The sequence below is a fragment of the Monodelphis domestica genome, chromosome 7 (genome assembly GCF_027887165.1).
Source record: "Monodelphis domestica isolate mMonDom1 chromosome 7, mMonDom1.pri, whole genome shotgun sequence".
Classification (NCBI taxonomy): domain Eukaryota; kingdom Metazoa; phylum Chordata; class Mammalia; order Didelphimorphia; family Didelphidae; genus Monodelphis; species Monodelphis domestica.
The window spans coordinates 115,557,230-115,580,462 of NC_077233.1; the positions used below are offsets into that span (position 1 = coordinate 115,557,230).

At 37.0% G+C, this 23,233-nt stretch overlaps 1 protein-coding gene and 1 long non-coding RNA gene across 4 annotated transcripts in view; one reads left to right on the forward strand and one right to left on the reverse strand.

Moving 5' to 3' along the window:
- TTC39B (tetratricopeptide repeat domain 39B) overlaps nucleotides 1-23,233 on the forward strand; it is a 154,036-nt gene that overhangs the window by 90,224 nt on the left and 40,579 nt on the right. For all 3 annotated transcript variants that reach the window (XM_007499587.3, XM_007499585.3, XM_007499586.3), the window contains exons 3-6: nucleotides 13,718-13,822; nucleotides 15,733-15,864; nucleotides 16,767-16,843; nucleotides 22,429-22,496. In XM_007499587.3, the coding sequence (XP_007499649.1) occupies nucleotides 13,718-13,822; nucleotides 15,733-15,864; nucleotides 16,767-16,843; nucleotides 22,429-22,496 (382 nt within the window). The remainder of the gene's footprint in view (nucleotides 1-13,717; nucleotides 13,823-15,732; nucleotides 15,865-16,766; nucleotides 16,844-22,428; nucleotides 22,497-23,233) is intronic.
- Nucleotides 6,935-8,092, reverse strand: LOC103106732 (uncharacterized). The gene is made up of 3 exons (XR_470442.3): nucleotides 7,778-8,092; nucleotides 7,315-7,527; nucleotides 6,935-7,122 (listed from the first exon to the last, which is right to left on the reverse strand). It is a non-coding gene; the product is annotated as an uncharacterized LOC103106732 (long non-coding RNA).

A 23,233-nucleotide genomic window follows, 5' to 3' on the forward strand; every position in this document is an offset into this window, starting at 1 on the left:
CTGCTTCTGCCTTATAAACTCTTCATTATTATTTTGATATTTTGCTTGATAATCATTGAACCTCATGGATATCAGTGGACAAAACAAAAATTGAATATTCTTTGTCTTTTTGCTGGCTTAAAATATCTGAAAGATCAGAGCGGAAGAAAGACTTATCTTGATAGTGGGACTGTATTTATTTCCCAACGTTACTGCTACTGCATATCTGTAAGTATATTTTAGCATCAATTTAGCAGCTACTGATGTCATAATTAAAATGTCCTCATTGAATCTGTAAATATTTAATTGAAGGCAGGCTTATACTTTGAAAAAGAATTTAATTTCTATTTACATGTGGTTTTAGATTTGCATTTTAATTTAGAACATATACCCAGATCCTTTTCCTTGTTCATTCATTTTAATTTTTTGCTAAGGGCAAGTATTGAGCTCTAAGCTCACATAATTTCTTGCCACTTGCTATCTGTGATTTGATCTTCTGGGATGCTGAGGCTGGGTTTCAGCTGCTGCAAGATATGCCTTTGGGGCTGCTGAGACTGGCCACAGAACAATAGCAGCATGGGGATGGTTCCCTTCACATATCCTGTGATTAGTCAGGTATTTTGTTATTTATGTGCTTAGATTTTTGGGCTTGTGTAATTAAAACCTTTATGAAAGAAAAGTAAGCTTAAGTAGTGCCTTTTAAAAGAGAGTATTGCTACTAATACAGCTTTATTTCAGAAAATCCTGAGCTGCTTTTTTCCCCTTGTAGCAGATGACAGTGAATTGGAGTTTTCAAAAAAGTGATCTTTGTGTGATCGCTCATTTCTAATTGTTTTTCTGAATCAGTGCCAGCTTTCTATGGCGCATTCCTACAGTCATAAACATTTGGCCTGATTCATCTTGTCCTCCTTGCTGACTGTGTATACACCCATTTTTCTACTTCAGAGGAATTTGAGAAAAAATAGATACACATTATATCTAAATTATTATCTAAATGTTAATATTTTTTTAGGAAATAAGAGGTAATATAGTAGAAAGGTTTGCTACTGTTATGACCTTGGGAGAGTCAGTTCTTTTTATGTCTCTGTTTCTTCCTATGTAACTTGTGGGGTTTGGAATAAATGATCTTTAAAGAATCTCTTTCTAGCTCTGAGCCCTGTGATTTCATAGTGACTTTTCCCCTCTGTGTTAATTGTCTTTGCCCTGGCTTCTCTTTTTGTGACATATGTAGAAATCAGCAGTATGTTGTAGTAGCAGATCTTCATAATCTCTTATCTTAAAAAGAAAAAGTCAATTAAAACTGTTTACAAAAGTTGTCCTGTTAAAATTTTAGTGGTCAAAATACTTAAAAATACCACCTGGAAGTAGTCAATGCCAGATACATTTGACTTGCACTGACATATTTTGCTAGTTTTTTGGTGCCAGTATTTTGTTTAGTTAAGTGTATAATTTTTTTGGTTCCTTTTGCCCCCAGAATTAAAGCAGTGGCTGTTTTTATTTTTAAAGCATTTTGTCATACCTTAAAAGCTGCCACTTTGAATTTAGCCCTGAAGAATTCAGGAATCAAGAGGCAAGCCCTGACCTATTAAAAACCCAACTTACCAATGGTCTACCTTACAAAAGAGATTGCCAACCATTGAGTCTTATAATCTTCCTCTCCTTACCCTAGGTTCCTTCTCCCCACCATACCCCTTGTAAAAATCAGAAACTTTGACAGGATATGTGGGCTCAGAATTGGAAGAAGGGGAATCTCACCCTGTTTTAGACAGTGCATATTAGGAGGAACTGATTCTGGTGGCAGAGTCCCAGGCAGAGGATTACTCTTTTGAATTTTCCTTAGCACTTTTTGAATTTTTTCCCATATTTTTTAAAATTACAATGATAATTCTAGTCCATCAGAGATTCCTTGGAGTTAACAAGTATTTTCTTTTACAAATTCAATATCTTGGGCTTTTTAAAGGAGCAAAAACAAATTTGTCAAAGGAGATCATTTTTGTCTAATACCTAGTTAAGATTTGCTGTGTGGTAAATAGAGTTTTAAAAGTGGTTAATTCTGGAATATGTGGACCACTTTAAGGGGGGGAGAAAAGGTATACCTGACTGGAATGTTACTGGGTGAGGGGAAAAAAAGGCCCTAGACCCCTGGAGGCCTAAGGAAGGCCAAGCAGCACATGCCAAAGACAAACTTAACTTTTTTTTCAGTTTTGCTAGGGCCACTCAGTACAAGAAATGAGACACCCCCCCACCCCTTTTTTCTTTTCCTTTTCTTGTTAAAAGCACTCAGATCTCAGCCTGGTTATTATATATTCATCTATAGTTTGGGCTAAATTGGTATTTTTTCCTGGGAAAATATGTTTTAAAACATTGCATGTATGGGAAAAATTGTTCTATTGTTCCCCCAAACTCAGTTTGCATTAGAAGCGAAGTATCTTGAAGGCAAGGGTTGGTTTTTATATTCTAGTCTCATTATTTAACAAAGTGCTTGGTACTTAGTAAATGTTTAGTAAGTATCTACAGTAAGCCTTTCTCAATCCCCATTAAGTCTGGTGCCCTTTATCTACTGATTATTTCCTGCTTATCCTGTATATAAAAAAGCTTGTTCTCATATAGTTATTTGTGTGGTCCTCCCTTACCCAATTAGATTATGTGTTCCTCCAAGACAGGGTGAGATAACTTTTTTTTTCCCATTTCCATTGCTTATTGACTGACTGAATGACTGAAAACTTAACACAACTTGTAGTTGAGTAGATTGCTGTAGTTTCCATATCCTATTTTTGCATCAGATTTCTCATGTGCTCTGTGGCAGGTAGTATAGTATCTGTAAGGAATTTGTACTTTGCCATAAATTATGGAATCTTGATCTACTATATTTAATTTTCCTGAATAGAGATGTGGTGTTTGCTATACATTTTATACAGAACTAGGTGAAGTATTTGTGAGTCCTTGGTAAAGTTTTTAAATTGAGCAGAAATATAGGAGAAATGAGTTCCTCAGCATGTTCTTGATTTAGAGCTTGCTTCCTTACTGACACTGGAGACTTACTCTTTCAGTGAGCTAAGGTACTCACTTTTTCTCTTGGTTTAAATTAAGATCTTGTCCCCCCCCCCCAATAAAGAACTCTACTTTGGGGGTATTTTCTGGCATATTTTAATCTGTAGAATTTTTTTAGTTTGTAGAATTTTTTTAGTTTCTGTAGTTTTTCTTGGATAAATTATTTACTTGCTATTCACTATTTGTGATGGTCTTGTGTGTAACTAACATTGGGTGAGAAGATATTAAATTGGTGAGTGTAAACTAAGAATTAGCACACAGGGCAGGTAATGGGAGTATGAAAGAGGTCCAGGGTAATGGAAAGCTGTTTACTGTGGATAATACCAGGAGCACAGTAGAAAGATGGATATGGTTGAAGTAGGACATGGTTGTGGTAAAATAGAGGAGGATGGAAGTGAGAGAAAAGGTAGTAGGGGATAGAAATGATTTGTCTAATGTGGCTAATGTTTGATAAGTATAGAAACAAGGAGAGAAATAAGTGGTAGGAATTGTTAGCCATAGTGGTAGCAACAGTGGCTGATGAAAAATAAAGCTCATGGTCTCCAACTAGTGTCATTGTTGGGCAAGTATCAGGGCTATGAAGCCTTCATTATGCTCACATCACCTTGGTGTGAGGCAGGTTGTCTGGAAGGAGACCCAGTGATGCCCCTCCCACAACAGGGACTGAATTTTCATCAATTTTGAACTCTCACTGGCTTTAGAATTTTAGAATAGCTGGGCAATGTGTATATGGTGCTGGTGCATCTAGGCCATTATAGTGCTGGGCTCAGCCTCCACAAATATTTGTATAATACTGTAAAATGTTTACAAAGAATTATCTTAAGAGCTCTGTGAGATAGAGAGTACAAATATTATCATTTTCATTTTACAGATTGAGTACTTCTATTGGGTTAATCATATCTTGTGCTTCAGTACCTCACTTTTTTTTCTTTGACTCTTGGTCTGGTTTTCTGATCCCTATCTTTGCTTATTTTTCTAAATTTTATGTCTGTACTCTTTCTATCCTCTGTGAATTGAGTTCCATAAAAGCAGTAAAGTCTTTAAAATAGAATTCATTTAGGCTTTGTTTAGTCATTTAAGTTGTACCTGACTCTTTGTAACCCTATTTGGGCTTTTCTTGGCAAAGATACTGATGTGTGGTCTGTTCATATTAGGAAATTGAGGTAAACATGGTTAAGTGACTTGCCCAGAGTTACATAGCTAGTAAGGATCTGAGGCCAGATTTGAACCCAGGAAGATTAGTCTTCCTGGCTCCAGGTTCAGTAGTCTATCTCCTATGCCACCTTGCTGCTATTTAAGCTTCTTAAATACTTTTCTGGCCACCTACATGCTGATACATATATAAAACCTTTTCAAGAAACCTACTACTTATTCTTCAATAGACAGTATCTTAAAGATCTTTCATGCAAATAAGATGTAGAAAATGAACCATGTGCCAAAAATTCATACTAAAAGCACTTAAGAACACATAACATTTTCAATAATTAAATAATTCAAGAAAAGTTATTTTCATAGTGTAAGACAGTGATGGTAAACCTTTTAGCAGTGGAGTGCCAGGCCTGCACACCCGCCACCCCCACAGACTGAGTGCTGTGCCTGTTTCTCCCAGAGATGGTGTGTTGTGTGCTGTTCCCCTTCCCGAGTGCCAGCTGCCCCCTGCCCCCTCCTTTACTCCACACTGGGGAGGGAGGAAGTGTTCCAATTGGACTGTTGAACAGAGGCGTGGGTGAAGTGAGGAATGTCTTCAGCAAGTGTAGAGAGGGGGAAGGGAGTGGCCCAAGTGCTCTGCTCCACTCCAGTTCTGTCACCTGTGAGCCTCCCATCTTATCTCCTGTGCACTCCCATTGGGCTGCTGGGCAGAGAAGCAGATGATATGAAAAAAAGTCATTAAGTATGGTGGAGAGGGGGATGGGATCAGCTCTGCCCCAAATCCCTCAGCCTTTCTAGTAATAAACTCTGGAGTGGATGGGGAGGGTGGCCTTGTGCCCAAATTGAATGCTCTGCATGCCATCTTTGGCATCCGTGCCATAGGTTCGCCACCACATCTTCGGCATCTGTGCCATAGGTTCACCATCACTGGTGCAAGATGTAAGCTTCCATGTGTAACTTGAGCTTGTCTGGCCATGTCCGGCTTAGCCTGATGTATTTATATAATATTCTTGTATAGATATTTTATTTATATAAGATTGAAATCCTGCTCTCTAGCCTCTTGTGGAGACAGAGGGAGAGATTAAGAAAATCCCTTTAACACTGCCTAACATGGAAGTGCCCTTGAAGAGCCTTTGGAGCATGCCCAGACTACCCAACATGGTAGTGTCACATCCCCTACCCTACAGATGAATCCTTTGATCCTTCTTTGATCATTTGCTTTTGTAGTTAAATGTGATCACTCTCTTTTCTGCCACTGTCTTTCTGCAACCCTTTTAGCCACCCTTACCAAGTATATACAGAGAATGAAGATCTCAGTTCAGCCAGTGTGGATATCATGAACTGAACTAGTGAGAAGGGAATGACTTCTTTCACCTGCTCCTTTTTCTTTTATCCCCACTCTGAGAAATGGTCAAGAAGAGGTTTGTTTCTGTTGTGTTTTTCCCTCCTCAGTTTCAGGTGCCAGAGGAGATGCCCATGGGACCCAGAAGTTTAGCCATGACCATGTCAGAGCCAAATTTGCAGGTGGAATGGTACAGTCAGCAAGCTTGGCATAGAAGAATTTATATAACACTTTTAAGGTTTGCAAAGCTTTTTAAAAGGTTAACTGAAAAAAAGATAATCAGATTTGACAATTAAGCTGTCATTGGCCATTTTAGGGAGTTAAATTTCAGTTCAGTTACTTTGTCTAAGAAATGGAGAGATTATATGGGATGAAACCTTGAGTGAATAGGATTAAATGCCTATAGAAGACTTTGGTAAGAAAGATAATCTGTCATTGAGTAGGTGAAAATAGGAGAGATTGGAGGGATGATGTTAAAAGGTTTTGGGATCAAGAAAAGGAGAAAAAAGAAAACTCTTGGCAAAAGGCCACATTTCTCAAAGAAATAAGAGGCAAAGTACTTAATAATAAGTACTTAATAATAATAATAAGAGGGCAAAGAGGAAGAGGTGGAGACCTGGAAAAGCTGTGGGGGAGAGTAAAATAGAAAATCATCTAAGGTGCATTAAAGGATTGCCATGCTACAGTGAAGGCCCAGTTAAGGCTGGATAACAGGATTTGTAATGTATGCAGCCAGCAAAGGTTTATGACTTTTTCCAGCTGCATTCATAAATAGGAATAAAGGAGGAAGATGGTGAGAATAGTCCAGTGCTGAGGTTTGGCAAAAGATGAACAGAAATAGGACTTGAAGGCATTTAAGTGTAGACAACTGTATAGAGTTGCATTGTCTAACTATAAGCTCAAGATTGGAAAGAGAGGAAAGTGGACAGATGATTTGACTGCCATGTTCTCCAGATACCCCAATAATTAGAAATAACTCCACAGAATCAATGCTAAAAGTGGCAAAAATGGAAATGAGTAGGCAGACATTTATTGAACATATAGTATTATATATATAAATCATTGTGTTAGACTTGAGGGAGTGCAAATATAAAGTTTGGAGGCCCACCCTTTAGGCTTTTGTATCAGAGATTTTAGACACACACATGATATATGGCAAAATGTGGTAAATTCAAGAGGAGAGATACAGAATGGCCCTATGAGGTCAGAAGGGGATCCAGTAGGGTCACAAAAAGCTTCATGGAGGATCTAAGTCTTAAAGATCGAAAGGGATTTTACCTGATCGATAAGAGAAAAAAGGTCTAGGAAATTTGTGGTTTAGAGCATGAAAAGTGAATTCATTCATATGTGATAGAAACCATAGGAAAAGACCTGAAGAGGGGCTTAATGCCACGTCAATTGCACAGTAACAAGTGTAAAGAGATTAGAGTTTATTGTGAGTTGAGTCCCTGGGTTTTTGCTTCTTTGGGTTGTTAACATTTCATTTGGGGCATTTTTACAAACACATCCTCCCAGCCGGTGATATTCTATGCTGAGTTGTCAAATTTGATGTGTGGCAGTTGATTATTTACTGTTCTTTCAAATACATTTTGAGCCTTCCTCTTAAGACAACATAAGAGATAAAAGAGATAAAAGTAAGATTAAGTGGAAGATGAAACTGCTACACCTAGTAATTTAAGAGTAAATTAAAGAATTAAGACTGAATTGTACAGAAAATGGATAGAGTTTGTAAGCTGGTGACCTAAAACTATTTTAACATAAGTAAAGATGTTGAATTCTAACGTAGTTCTTACCATTGAAATAGTCTAGATACATTGATAGAAGCATTCGGTTAAAATGAGTTGTCTAGACTGTTGGAGTATTTTGGTAGATAAGCTAGTGATATATTGTATCTTCTTTAGAGTTTGGTTCTTGCTGCTGTTAAATCAGTTGGCTGCCAGTTGCGGGTAACAGTTGAGGTAACAGGTTTGGCCTATTAAAAATGGCCGACAGTAACCCTATGGAGACTGAAATAAAAACAAAACCTCTATTTAATAAAAGTTTAGCAGGTTTAGGAAAGGTAAGGATAGATAAAATGGTAAAGGATAGGATCCCTAACTCCATGGGAGTCTACCTTATCCCACTCCGAGAACTAAGACCTCTCACAAGGTTATTTCTGCCCAGAGGCCCAGGCCTTCTCTGAACTCCTTAAATCTATCACTAAAACCCAAAAATCTATACTAAATAAATTTATGCTATTTATAATCCTTTGAATACCTTAAGTAACTGTCTCCTTTGATTGTGTCAGCTCACTTCAGTTCTTTCTGGGCCTAGTCAAATTTCTGGGCCTTGGTAGGCCTAAAAAGCCTGCCTCTACTCTTGAACCACACAGATGATAAGAAGCTTCACTTTCCTTCTTCTTTTCTGGTCTTCTTCACCACTTAACTCCCACGCTCCAACCTGCCTCCACTCTTAACTGCCACTCTGGTTTTCCTAGTTTTGCAGAGTAACTCCAGAGATCAGGAACCAACCAACCTCTCCAGGCGAAGGTTAACTCCCAGAGAGCTCTTAACAGTTGGAAGCCAACCAACTTCAAGCTTCCCCTGAATTCTCAGAACCCCTCACCAGGTATTCTGCCTCCAGATTCCAACTAGACCTCCAAGTTACTTCAAACAGGATCTTGACTGTCATTAACCACTATGTCCCAAAATCAACTCCAAATCCATTTTAATCCTAATAAGACAAAGTCTGTTTCCTAATGTGTATTTTATTCAAGGACAGATGTTATTATATCTTTTTCTAAATATAAAAATGATATTCAGAAAAATACACTTTTAAATTTCTGATCATGTGGGTAGCTCAGTGGCACAGTGGACAGAGCTCTCAAAATGGAGTCAGGAAGACCCGAGTTCAAATTCCACCCTAGCCACTAACTGTGTGACTTTGGGTAAGGCATTTTACTTTCTCATCTTTAAGATGGTATAATAAAAACTCTTATCTCACTGAATTATTGTGAGGATCAAATGACTTAACCTATATAAAGAACTTTGTGCACCTTAAGGCACATCAGATGCTAGCCTCATCATTATTACTAATAACATGTGTTGAACTGGAAAAAAACACAGAACTATTAGTCAGAAAAACCACTCTTTAATTATAGATAGAAGTTCAGTGCTAAATTAGGCCTCCTTATAGAGTTGTGATATAAATCCAGCTCTGGTCACTGAACTCCTAGGAGGACCACCATGAGATGACAACTCCAAAGAACAACTTTGGGGGACTTGTATGCCATTTGGGAAATCTAGGGACAGGGAAAGATCATTGATTGACATTCCAGTGGCTACCAGGAAATGGAAGTGTTTAATCTAAACTGACAGGATACAATCAAAGCTAGATTTTAAGGGAATGGGCTATTTACAATGGATACTAAAGGGCCATCCTTGCACAGTTAAAGGTCTTTTTGGGAAAGGATCTCTGATACAATGGGAGAAGCTACTGGGATAAAAGAATATTTTAGTATTTGCTTAAAATCTGTTAACTCCACCTAGCTAAGTTCACTAAATAGCTTAAGGTATATTATTCATTCTGAAACTGCTAGTTTCAGTGAGTGAGATTTCAGCTAGTGAGATTCCCCTCAGGGTGGATTCTTTGGGGAACCAGGACCAACTCCGGTCTCCAGATTAAAAGCTAACCCTAAAGCTGGGGTTCATCAGATCTTACTAGGCTACTAGATTCTACATCGCCACATGCTTTTTGTATCCTTTCTAAAGGAGACTTTTCAATGACTTCTCTTTTATGGACAACTCCCTATATAAAAGCACTTGGTTCCTAGAGTATGTGGAGTGGGAAGACCAGCATCTGGGATCTTGTTCTTTGTTGTCGACTTTGTATTACTTTAGGTAGATCCTTTCCAGCTCTTGGGGCCTCACTGTTTTCATCTTTAAAATCAGAGGATTGGACCTAAATGATCCTTAAGGGCCTTTTTGGGTCTAAGAGTCTATGATTTTTTTCTTTTTTTGACTTACAATAATAGGTCCTCAAATATTTGTTTAAACTAGATTTATTGAATTCTTTTTACCATTTCTTAGCCAATTTTTTGAACAACTTCTTTACACTCAGTGCCTTTGCTTCCTTTCACCCCTCAACCCTTTGCAATGAGACTTCTGACCTCAGAACTCAGTTGAAACTGTTCTTTCCAAAGTTACCAGTTGTCTCTTAGTTGCCAAATCTAGTAGTCTTTTTTCAGTCCTAGTCCTTTTTGAACAATCTATGGCTTTTGATATTGTGGATCACCTTTTTCTACTTTCTGAGTATTAATGACATCAGTCTTTCTGGTTCACCTCCTAATCTCACTGCTTATTCTGTCTCCTTTGTTGGCTCATCATTCCTATTTTGCTCCCATTTGGGTGTTTCTCAAAGTTCTTCCCTATGCCTTTTACTCTCTTCTTTCTCTCTTGAAACAATCATAAGCTCCTTAGGGATTTATTTATTATGTCTATTGTAAAAAAAAAAGTTTTATTGTTTGGGTAACTCATTAATCATTATATTGTTTAAATCCAACTTTATGGGATTAGTGATTATTTGAATCCTGACCTCAGTCATTTCCTAGGAATGTCAGAGAAGGCTGCAAGGAATTTTGGGTTCTCCCAGGTCCTGGTTCCACCTATAAATGTTTTGCGTCCCCTCACCCAGTTTTCATTTCAGGTCTTCCTAAAGTTGGGTTTTGCATCCCCCTTGTGTTTTGGCTTTGCCCAGATTTTATCAAATGTTTATATTTACTAGTATCCATTTCAATCTACCTGCAAGCTTTCCTCTCTTGTAGTTTTTATATAATTACTCTTGCCTAAATCCTATATAATGTGAACCTCCCAGAGCCTAAACCTCCCCTCCCTTTCTGGCTTTCTCTCTTTTACCAAACAATCCAAACAATCTAAAACTATTTTGAATTTGTTCTTGTGAACAACTCTATATAGATGACTCCCAGCCATGTATCCCAGACTGCTCTTAGCCCCAATTTGCTTTCAACTTAATTGTCTTTTTGGACATTTCAAATGGGATGTTCTGGAGATAGTTTAAGAAGACTATCTTCCTCTTATGGACCTGTAATCCTGGAACTAGGAACAAGATTGAGATTGGGAAGGGAATGAAGGCTGGTCTTTGTGCTCTCCAGAAAATGAAGGCTCCAGGAACAGCTCACCTATGAGAGAAAAGGGCAAGCTTTCCTGTGGCATGTTGTTAGCTGAGGAAGGCTTATGTGCTGAAGGAAGTTCCATGACAAAACAGCATGATTATTATTAGTAGGACAAGTCCCTAGGTGGGTAGCAAGTCATCCCGAAGGGCTGAGTTTCTCCTAATGTTACTCACCAGAAGTGAAGCTTCCCAGTATGTCACCCAATGCTGATTATCTTTTACAAAATGATATTTACTGAGAAGATGTAGCAAGGACAGATGTTACAAAAAATCATACTTAACTGTGTCTCCCCCTTTCCCCCCTACCCCCAGCATATTATAATCAATGTCTCTTGGAGAGAATGGACTCAAATTTTAAAGTGGTTGGCATAAAATATTTTCCCCAATTGGTGAGTCAATCCCTTCTCAGCTGTGCTGGGATATCTTGGCTGGTATCTTGGCTGCTTTACTGACTCCTTACCAGACTCAGATATTTTGAACTTCATGAACTATAAAAACAAAAAAAAACAACATTTCTATGTACAAAGTAAATCCCAAAAGAGTTACATATGAATTTGTGAAACTATTGCACATACCTTGCTTTTTAAAAAAACTGTATATCATAGATTACTTTAAAAGCTGTCCTCGATTTCTATGTTTCTTTCTGAACTTCCTTATGCTCCCATCTAATGCATTTAAAAAATGCTACAGTGAACCTCTTTCTTTTTTGGGGGGAAGGGTATACTCTCACTAACTTCCATTCCCAATTCCTTCCCCTGTGTAACAAAAGGAAAATGCAATTCTTACAACAAATAAACATACCTATTCCAAAGAAATCCATACATTTATCCATGTATAAAATGTGTCTTATCCTGAATCTTGAGTCTGTTAGCCCTTTATCAGGAAGGTGGTAGCAGTTCACCATTATTCTTCTGGAGTGGAGATTAGTCATTGTTTTGATCATATGTATCATGTAAAATAGAGCTTCAAGAGAAATTTTTTTCAGTAAAATGAGTTTTCTTCATCTTTTTTAAATTATCATTACTAACAATGCCATTTTCTTCTTGCAGTTTAAAATATCCTTTGAAGTTATTTGGCTTGAGAAAACCATCATGTTTCACAATAATTTTGAAGGCCCTGTGCCTATATCTTCACACAATTTTGTGGTTTTCCTTTTAGTAGATTTTTTTTACCCCTTAAAATAAATAAAATTGAATTTTTTTGGGTAACAACCCAAAATACTCTACAAAGTTCCTTATTTTCCCCAGATAAAGGATTGCATGCTTTTCACAATATCCAAATTGAAGAAATGTTTACTTTTTTGGGGGGGGGCGATTATGCTTTGTCATGACATCAACTGTTCTCTCTCAGTGATATTGCTATCAATAGGTTCTCAGATGAACACATATTCTCCAACATTTATCAATAGCCTATTATCTATACATATATAAAATATTTATATGTTATATGTGTTATTAAATAAGTATTTGTTCCGTTACTTGTAGTACAGAAATAGGAAGATTTTATTTTCTTAATAGATTACAGAGGTTTTCAGATAGACAGCTCTTTTTCCTACTATATTTATTATCTCTAAGTGGAATTATTTGAAACTACTTTTGATATTCTCCAGTTATTAATTTGGCCTTATCAATAACTGCAAGTAAACATTTATATTTCTCCTTTGAAATGAAGCTTTTTTATATTTAGCAATTTTGTAAATAGCTTTCTATGATGCAAGCAATTCTTTTATTATTACAGGTAGGGTATTTGGTAAAAGCATCTAATTTTTATTAGAAAATAATCTTATCTTGTCCACATATTCTACATAATACGCATTTGAAATATTTTAATATATTACATTTCATGACACCTACAACTAAAACATTTGTACAAAAAAACTAGTGATTTAAAAAATTTTCTACATTAATTATAGTACTTATGAATCCTAATGATAAGTATAGTGAATTGAGTCTTAATTTAGGCTTTTTACTTTTTTTCTGTATTTCTATTACTTAAATTATTACTTTTGCTTATGCTAGTTTGAGCTGTTCAGTTAGATTTTTTCTTATAATTGTAGGGTTGTCTGTTATGAAGAGATATTTTCAACTTATAAAAATTAGAGATTAATTTAAGATAGAATTAAACTTAATTATTGAAAAAGCAGTTATGTATTTACTATTCCTAAGTTATTTCAGGTGTTAAAAGGTTGAAAATTTTTATCAACCCAGTCTATTGTACTGGACTTGCCACAATCTATAACATTGAGAAATATAATAGATATTATGATACTTTAAATGTCTGTACAAAAATTGTTTAATTTTGAGTTGGCATACTATGTTTAAATGAAGCAAAAACGACATGTTGATAAAATATGTGTCATGAGCCTAAAGCCATTGGGATAATCTCACCATTTGTATAGACTGTAACATTAAATAATAGCTGAGCAGATTGCCAAATGGAAAGAAATTACTGTGCTGGCTTTGGTTGATTTTGATGTGAACTTTGTTTTAATTGGGGAAAAAAGGTACATACTTATGGGGGAGTTGTATTTGAAAATAACCCATAATTTTGGTGATTGCATCATACTACTTGAGAGGGTCTCTCCTCTTTCTACCTTCTCCCAATGTAGTATACCACACAATTAAAAAAACTCCAGATGAGATGATCTCTAAGGTCCTTTTAAACTCCAAATCCTAGGAATTGGAGATAGTTAAGCATTCTTTTGTTTTACATAGTTTGTTGCAATTTGTCAATTTCTGGCTTAGAGATTCCACCTAAAATGGTTTATATTGTTGATTATTACACTTGTGGCATATTCTCAGTAGCAGCTTTGTTTGTCAAATTACCCAGTTTGCCCATCTGTTTTATGAAATATTTATCTATTATAAAACACTATGCAAAATGAAAATTCCACAGGTGGTTTTTCCTTTTAATGATGTCTGATGTGACTGATGAGAGGGATTAATTTGTACAGATTTTGCAATTCAAAAGTGTAAGCAAAAACCAGGAGCTAATGTGAATTCTAAATTTATGAATCTTGGTCTTTAGGGAAAACAAGATGGATCTTAGGTGTTCCCTAGAAGAATGCACAATGGCATTAAACTTATTTCTGAATAATAGATTCTCAGATGCCTTAGAATTACTTCGTCCATGGTAAGTTTAACTTTGTTCTTTTCAATTATAGGTAATAGTTGTCATGCAGAGTTTTCTGAACATTTTGCCTTTTACCTGTTAATGTGCCAACTTCAAGGTTTGTTTGCTTTCCTGATGAAACAGTGCATGCTGTTTTTTGTTGAAACCTATCAGAACTATGAATTTTAATACACAGTTCTGAAGTTTAATTTGTCAAAATTACGCAATCAAAATGTTTGCGTTAAGTTAAAATGATTTTGATGCCTTCTCATGCTTGCTCACAGAATGATTTTGTAATTTTTTTAGTTGTGGGCTTGAATTGTGATGGTGTGTGTGAGTGCATATGAGTGTGTGAATATGTTGGCTGAGACTAATATAGAATGAAATTTTCCAGGTTATTTTGGTTGAGTTGATTTTTATTGCTAATTTTTTTGGATGAATGTCTATTCTATTACCGATTGAAGCAGAAAGGCAGAAATGTGTGTGTGAAATGGCAAATATCCAGGAATATATTATTTCAAACTCTTAAAATCATTAAATGTTACTTCAGCTCAGTAACAAAATTAGTGTTATGTCAACCCAGTAACAATCATAATAAACCATATTTACAAAGTATTGTAAACTTGAAAAAGTATCTGTAATACAACTGTCACAGATTTAAAACTGGACTTAAACATAGATTTTTTTCCTTTTACAGTTCAAGAAATTGAGGCCCAGAGAGTTGAAGTGACTTGCCCAAGGTCATAGTTTGATCCTTGGTCTTTTGACACTAAATCTATCTCTTTCTTTACATTTTTTTATCCTTTTATTATTTTCTTATCTTGGATATGAGATGTGACCCCATCTCATGGAAAAATATAGAGTCACAAAGACTTAAGTAGACATGTGGTACAGTAGAATGAATGGTGGATTTGGAGTCTTAAGAGTCAGATTTTGAAACCTAACTCATTACTAGTCAATAATCAATAAACATTTATCATGTGTCAAGTGCTGAGGGTACAAAAAAGGAAAAAAAAATAGTTCCTACCCTTGAGCATTTTACATTCTCATGAATGCATAAATTGAAAAGGGCAGGGTGAGAAGGTATTCAGCCAGTCATATCTAGTCTAAGGAGTACAGCTGGTAGGAAATGAAGAGTTGGCTGCACTGGAAGCCCTCTTTAACTGGAGGCTTTGGAAAGAGTCCTTTTTTCCACCTTCTAGCCTTCTAAGCAGAGTGACAGCAAGTCCTGAGGATACAGAATATATGTGAGTTAATGTAGCTAATGCCTCACAGGATGATGAGTTTAGTGGTAAACAAGTTTCCAGGGAGCAGGATGATTGTGGAGTCTATATCTAAGCAATATAACTGGTGGGAAAATGACTTAATACCTTTATGACCTCGGGCAAATCATTTAACCTGATGAGTCGTAGTTTCATCATCGGTGAAATGAAGTGTGTGTGTGTGTGTGTGTGTGTTTTAAGGGATCATATTTTTGACACATGGGAATTTTGTGTAATTGTTTTAGCATCTTTTCAAGAACTGAATCCATTGAGCTGTTTGTTTGATCTTTGGTTAATGGAAAGGTAAAGATGTGGGAAAAATGCATTGCTTGACATCTTTTTAGAAAATAGGGAAATTCATGAAGAATATGCCCCCTTGTGGGAAAGGAAAGAAGAGCAGGTCATGCAAATTAAAGCAGAGATTTAAGACAGTGATTATAGGTTTAAATGGAAAAATCCCCTAAATAGGTTTTTTGGGGATGAATTTTTGGAACATGGTGCACTCAGGCCACAGCAAACCAATGATCAAGATGATGGATTAAAATACTATTAAAGTTGTGGGAAGTAATAGAATATATTCATTGTAATGCTATGTGTGACACTAGTGTGATGTTTTGGAAAGTCTTTGAGTCTAATTTAAATGCTCTGTTTTACTTATGTCTTTTTCAGGTCGAAAGAGAGTATGTATCATGCTCTGGGCTACAGCACTATTTTAGTAATGCAGGCAGCAATGACCTTTGAGCACCAGGACATCCAAAATGGCATTTCTACAATGAAGGAAGCTTTACAAACCTGTCAAAAGTAGGCTTGAATAATTTAAGTACGGGAGTAGAGGGGAATAACAACCTTAAATTTTGTGTGACAAAAACTATTTGTTAATTAAAATTAGAGAGCTGTATTTTTCATTGCACTTGGTCACTTTACATAGGAAAGGAAAGGTAGATTTCAGCTCCTACACTCTCCTTTATTCTCTATATTTTCTGTTAGGATTAAAAAAAAAAAAGACTAACCAGGATTACCAGGTAGACTAAAGGGCAGGCAAATTTCGTGAAATGGTATTTTTATTCTTTATCTTCATCCATGATTCTGACAGCTTATTGGGTTGAACAAACAAATCTTTCTTCATTTTCATTGTTTTAGTATTCACGAAGGGCAGTTAAAACTAACCAATAACGCTATGTTCTTGTTTTATGTTTTACATGCCCAGCTGCAGCATTTTGAATTTTGTAATTTATTTGGAATAATTTTGAACCTTTTTGAGAGCTGAAAATTAGATGAATTTAAAAATCATGCTTGTAGCTTAGATGTTCCAGTGCAGAAGAACTCTTAGGAGGGGCTGTTGTTTTAGTTTTGAAATTCATAAGGAACAGTCTGGTTTGGGTTCAAGCATTCTTCCTCTTTTCCTCTGTTGCCCCCTCCACAGAGCTTCAAGTATCTGACTTTATCCAAGTTTCTGCAGCTTTTGAATTTTTTTTTTTGTATTTACCACAGAAATAGTGATTATGGCTTGTGGGAATAAGGAAAGCAGCATGAAAGGTTTAGAGTCCTAGCTGGATCATACTTCAATATCATTTAGTTAGGAATACTATTTTGTGTTTCCAAGGGGGGTATATCTGAGAAGAATTCTAAGTGAAAATGAAATGAATTCTGTTCAATTTCTCATTTTGTATGCTTTTCTTCTTTTTTTCACTTGCTCGATGTAGGTTCAGGAAAAGAAATACAATGGTAGAATCTCTGTCGAGTCTTATTACCAAATCATCAGTGGATCAGCTGAGTGAAGGTGAGTCATAGGGTCCTAAGATTTAAGGCTCAGAGGCACTGAAGAGGTTATCAGATCCACTCTTGTGTGATTTACCCAGGGTTACCTAGCTAATAAGAGAAGTAGGATTTCTATCCTGGTCTTTCTGTCTTTTAAGTCTAAAACATTATCTACTACTTCAGTAGGCTGCTTCTCAAGCACCTTGAGGTGTTTTGAGAATGTTGGTCAAGTTAGGCAGTAGGTATGATAATTGGAATATGGACATTTATGAATATTCAAGAACCCATGTATTTTTACCTAGCTTTGATAAGACTGATGATGGGCAGGAGACCTCATAGTTTTCAACTTATGTTGCCCTTGCTTGTGGTGCTACCATAGTAAGTGAGGGAGATGTTTCAGACGTATATGTAGATAACTTTTTCTAGCATTTCATGCTGAGAGAATAATGGCTTGCTAGGTTGTGGTGGTGGTGATGGTGGTGTTACTTAAGTAACTGAGTCAGAGAGTAAATTGTGCCATTTGAGAAGATCTCCCAGAGTGTAGGCCAGAACCTTCATTTTATAGGTGAAGAAACAAGTCTTGAAGATTAAGTGAACTGCTCAAAGTCACCCAGGTAATAAGTATCAGCCATGGGAGCCAAACTCACATCCTTTTGTTTGGAGCAAGTGCTCCTCTTACTAAGCCATCCTATCCTAACATTTTTTAAAAGGAAAATGAGACTGTCATGCCTACTGTATAAACAAAGGACTTTGTTTATCAGGACACAGTTGTGCTAACTTATATCTAGTGAAGAATCCTGTTGTACATGTTTGTATAGTACTGTTCATTGAAGACCAGTAGCCATGATACTTCTTTAAAGTGAGAATAGCACTGTATGTTACTGTCCCTAGGAATTCAATTATTTTCAGTGATCAGGTTTACATGGGATACTTCACGTGTGCTGATCATTAAGCCTTTATTTAAAAGCCTCTAGTGTTGGAGAACTCAGTACTTCCCAGTGTTAAATTTATAAGGTTTTGGACTGAATATTTAATTGGTGGTGGTTGCCAGGGATTTAATTTCTAAATCCCAAATGAATTACTAAAGTAGAATGGAATTTATGGTAGTTTATTTATACAATAGAGGGAAAATATTAAGGATGAGAGAAAAAGGGGAGAGAGAGAGGGGAGAGAGAGAGCTCTGGCTTCATCAGAGCCAGGTAGAAATTCTAAGCCCCAGCCAGGGGAAAGGAGTCTCAAGAGGATGGTCTTTCTTGGAGGTTCACACCTCCAGAAAGGGGAAGGAACTAAGTCAGCCTTAGTCACCATGGTGACTGTCTAAAAGGAAAGCATTCTGAGGTCTCCTGCAAGAGTTCCTCCAGGGATCCAGTTCCACAGCCAAGTGTCTTCACTCCAAGTCTGAGTGTCTGTCTTCCAGTCTCTTCTCAAGTGTCTGTCCTCCCTCCAGCTCTGAGTGACTCTCTTTCAGTCCAACTCTGAGTGACTGATTGATCTTGATCCATTGATTGATCCTTGTGTGCTTCTGTTTCCTCTATTTAAAGATCTTTTTCACTTGTGTCACCTCCCCTAAATTTTACGTCTACCAATCACAGCAGACGCTCCTCTCCATGACTGCCTACTCAATGTATGAAATGGGTGTTCCTGCCTTTTTGTGGTTAGTTCACACCTTCTTGTGGTTAAAATGGGTACATCTACTTTAAATACTGAGTTTACACTCTGGGGATTAAAATCTAAAAATAGACTGGGGATTACAATTTTATCTTCACTATCAAGGAAGAGCTAAGTAGGTTCATTGCTACAGTCAGGAGATAGCCAAATCCAATCTTCACTCCAGGCATCCCGTCCCATCTTTGTACCACTCAAATTGTTTGGGAATTTTAATTCTTCTGAATGGAGCCAGACAGATCAAATTTGACATCTCTTTTATGTTATAGCCCTTCAGATACTTGAAGAAAGTAATTGTGTATCACTACCCTACTCTCTAATTTTTCCTTCTCTAGATTTGACATCCCTCAATTAAAAGATTTTCTTATGCTATGTTTTCCAGCCATATTGGTTGCCATTTATTATTTTGATACCAGGAAACTGGGCACTGGGGCCAAGACAAATGTAAAATTCTCTGTTTTATTATTGTCTCAATTCCCTTTTGCACTCTCCTTTTTTGGTAGAAATGTGTCCTCTAGAAATATACTTCCTGTGGCTATAAGATGATTCAAATTCTTTTACCTTAATGATATATTGAGAAACCATGGTTAATTTATGGGGTTGAAGTGGAAAAGATTGAATAATCTTTTAAATATCTACTATATGCCAGACTTTGTGCTAAGCACTTTGAAAATATTATGTTATTTGATCCTCACAATAACCCTGAATGGCAGGTATTATTATTATTATCTTTATTGTATATTTGAGGAAACTAAGGCAGGTGGAAGTTAAGTGACTTGTTCAGGGTCATATAGTAAGGAGACTGTGCGTGTGAGCACATAGATGAAGGCAGTTTATATATTTTCTGTTATCCTTAATAGATGTTCTTTTAGCAAACAAAAACAAATGGACCAGTAAGTACCCATCTACCAAGGACTATTCCCTCCTTCCCTCCTTCTCTCCCTCCCTCTTTCCCTCTTCCTTTCTTCCTTCCTTCCTTCCTTCCTTCCTTCCTTCCTTCCTTCCTTCCTTCCTTCCTTCCTTCCTTCCTTCCTTCCTTCCTTCCTTCCTTCCTTCCTTCCTTCCTTCCTTCCTTCCTTCCTTCCTTCCTTCCTTCCTTCCTTCCTTCCTTCCTTCCTTCCTTCCTTCCTTCCTTCCTTCCTTCCTTCCTTCCTTCCTTCCTTCCTTCCTTCCTTCCTTCCTTCCTTCCTTCCTTCCTTCCTCTCTCTCTCCCTCCCTCCCTCTTTCTCTCTCTCTCCTTCCCCCCCTCTCCCTCCCTCTACCCCCTTTTCAGATCCAGCATTTACTTCGTGACTTTGACCAAATAGTTACCCTTCTCTGTGTTTCAGTTTCCTTATGTATAAAATGAGAGCATTATTTTTGTTGTTCAGCATTGTGAGGAAAGCACTTTAAAAACTACCTATACTATGTAAACCTTAAAGTACTAGCTAAAAAGGAGTTATTTATGGCTCACTTGTTTACAAGAGATTGTCAGTGTTTGAGTCCCTGTTCTGATACTTTCATCTGTGTGATCTTAGGTGAGTCATTTATGTATATCCATCCCTAGAAGCAGTTGGGTCCAGCTCATGGCCACTGCCATTTCTAGAGTCTCTTAAACACTTTACTCAGAACAACTCTTAGAAGTTGTTAGTCCAGACCCACCCTTTGCAAACATGCCTGACTTTTGCCCTTAGAAGTGAAAGCCCTAAACAGGCAATAAGTATTTATCCCGCAGTTCATCTCCGTCTGCACAATGAAGTAGTGCAAACAGTATATGAACTGGAATCTTCAAGTCCAGGCTTTTAATGAATTATTTAACTTCTTTCCAGTATATGGGCTTGGCTGCCATTACAACCCAAACAGACTTTCTTTTCCAACAGAGTGAGTCAAAACATTGGAGCATTTGTATGTGATTTGTTTTTCCACGTTGTAATTTTCATTTATGTTCTTGAATGGCTGGTGGTTTGCAGTGGAGCATACGTTTAATTAAAGTTTCCATGAGCTTAACATGTCATACACCCACTCATCATTTCCACATTTGATAAAAGTTTCCACCTAACACTTTAGCTAGCTGGCGTATTGCCCTGAACTGGTTTTAAGTGGGTGTTAAAATTAGACGTTTAATATAAAGAATTCTTCTATTTGGACTTGCATGTTTATGATTTCTGATTATTTTTAGTTAAGGCATTTTGATGGCCCCCTTTCCCCAATTAGTTTAAAATAGTAGCACTCTAGGACTTATGTGAAGAAAGAAGGTGAAATATTTTTGTTTTTTCCTTATATTCAATCAGCAAACAAATATATGTTAATTGTCTTTTATGAGCCTAGGACTGTTTTAATTGGGGAGTAGCTGGATAAAGGAGAGATAGGAGGAGGGACTTTGAGGACTTGAGCTGGACCTTTAGGAGTGATCAGGCTTTGAGAATAGGTAAGGACAAGTGTAGTGAGATGGAGGGAAAGAAGAACAGAGGGAGTAGAGGAAAGAAAGAAGGAAAGAGGAAGAGAGTGAAAAAGGAGAAGGAAGGGAGAGGTGGAGAGAACTGAGGTGTTAAAGTGAATAGAATCATAAACACGGAAGTGGGAGTAAGCACATTGTTTGAGTGGTTATGTTGTGGGGGCCTTGAGGTGAACCCCCTGGGTTTGGAAATGATACCCTTTGCAAGAATGCAAGACTCCAAAACTTAGCTTAAACATAAAAAGAGAAATTTATTAATTTAGAAGGTAATGTTGAATCTGGTCAGGAGGACAGCTTAGATGGAAAGCTGCCTCCCAGAGGACATCATTTCTGGGGTTTTTATTCTCTTTACAACAGACTATATGTGACTTGAGGAAGGTATGTACTCAGGCACAAAGTGGGGGTGTTGGTCATCTGACTGGGGTCAGCCTGAAGACATAGGGGTTGACCCTCATAGTTTAGGGGACAGATAGATAAATCTTAGATACAACCTGATGGTATCAAAGCATAGCCTGGAGGTGTATCTCTATGTCCATCTAAAGGACTATGCAAAGAGGATAATCCTTTCAGGGGACTTTCCCTTTGATGCAGCAGGGTCTTATCAGGAGTTATCAGACATTTTAGGGTTAGTAGTCACAAGGATGCAAGGAAGCAAAGGAATTTTCCTGCTTACAGTTTGGCCTGAAACACTTCTATAATTTGGGGGGTACAATTTCCTATGCCAGTTAGAATAACCAAATGAGTACTGCATTTATATTGGAGAACAGTGTGCAGTAAGAGAGCATATATTAGAGCCAGATTATAAGAGCCTGCCTTGAAAGTTAGGCAAGAAGAAACTTTTTTGATTAAAACTTTGTTCCTTTCAATTTTTGCATCAAAGATGCAAAGGAAAATTCCAGCAGACAGCAATAGACTCCCGTAGCTAGGCTCTGGAGGCTCCTCTGCCAAAGCTCAGAACTTGGTCAGAATACTTTCTCTCCTGGAATCACGAAAGCATAAACACAAGAGACCAGAGAAATGGAAGTATATTGACTGAATATCCCCTCCCAGCATTTCTTCTTTCTCACTTGAAAGCCTCTTGGGAAGAGAGAGAGTTCTTTATGCTCACTCTCTCAAGCCCAGCAGTCAATTAAAAGGCTTTATTTCTGTGCCAAGGATATGAGGATATGTGTAAAAGTGCTTTTTATGGGAGGCTGGGGAAGGGGGGCATATTCCTCCAGGTGTTTTATAAGAGACAGAGCAAATTGCTCATTCTATAAGGACCGGGGCTTTATTGGTGAGTCACCCCACTGTAGACAGATGAGGTTAGATGACATACCCTTGGTCCCCTAATTTCCAAGTTGCCACAAGGGATATTTTTGAGCTCCAGCCTTCCTAGGCAGTGCCCCTTCAGATTTTAGAGACTTACTTGGGATCATGTATCACTATAGATCTTGTTTGAGTATCTTAAGACAAAATTCATGTGATATTGGGAATTTTCTTTAATATATTTTGTTTGTTATTAATAGAGGAAATGCACGCAGAAATCTGTTATGCGGAGTGTCTACTACAGAAAGCAGCTTTGACATTTTTACAGGTAATGAACATTGGGAGATTCAGTGTCCATTTGTTGTTGTTCATTTTAACAGCAAAATGCAGCTAGAGCTATAATAATAATAATAATAGCTGTTTGAATGAACATTCTGTGGGGGCATTTGGAAATTATTTAACTGGTGATTTGAAGAAAGGCATTTGAGAGAACCAATGTTCTGATTTTTGTTGGGTTATCACCTCTCCTACTCTCCCCTACAACTCAAAATACCCAGAGGTAGCTTTCTTATTCGTAGTCGTTGTATTTAGTTTGATTTTAAAATCAACCAGGTAACTAACTACCCCAATTCAATTTCTTGGTTCTTTCATGCACGAAAATAGTAGAGTAGTTGCTATTTTAGCATTATTAAACTCTTTCCCCCCTTTATTGTCAGTCCTTAAAAGAAACCAGAAACCTCTGGTTAAGTCTTCCTTCTTTTAAGTTATTTGCTCCTTTGTCAGATGGAAAATGATTGGATAATTAGATGTGAATTGTCCTTGTTTTTAGAAGTTCATTAGTGTCTTTTAAGTGGAATGGGAATTAGTCATTGTTATTTTAAGCCCTGAGTACTGGCTAGAAACCCTTTTTAGGTTGTCTAATTAGCAAGTTACCCGCATCTACGAAGATTTTTAAATGATATTTCTTTTCAGTTTATTTCAAATGAAGATTAAATAGAAATAATTGTTTAGACCTAGCACCATTTGAATCTATCCTCACCCAAATGTCTTTAAATTTCATTTGCA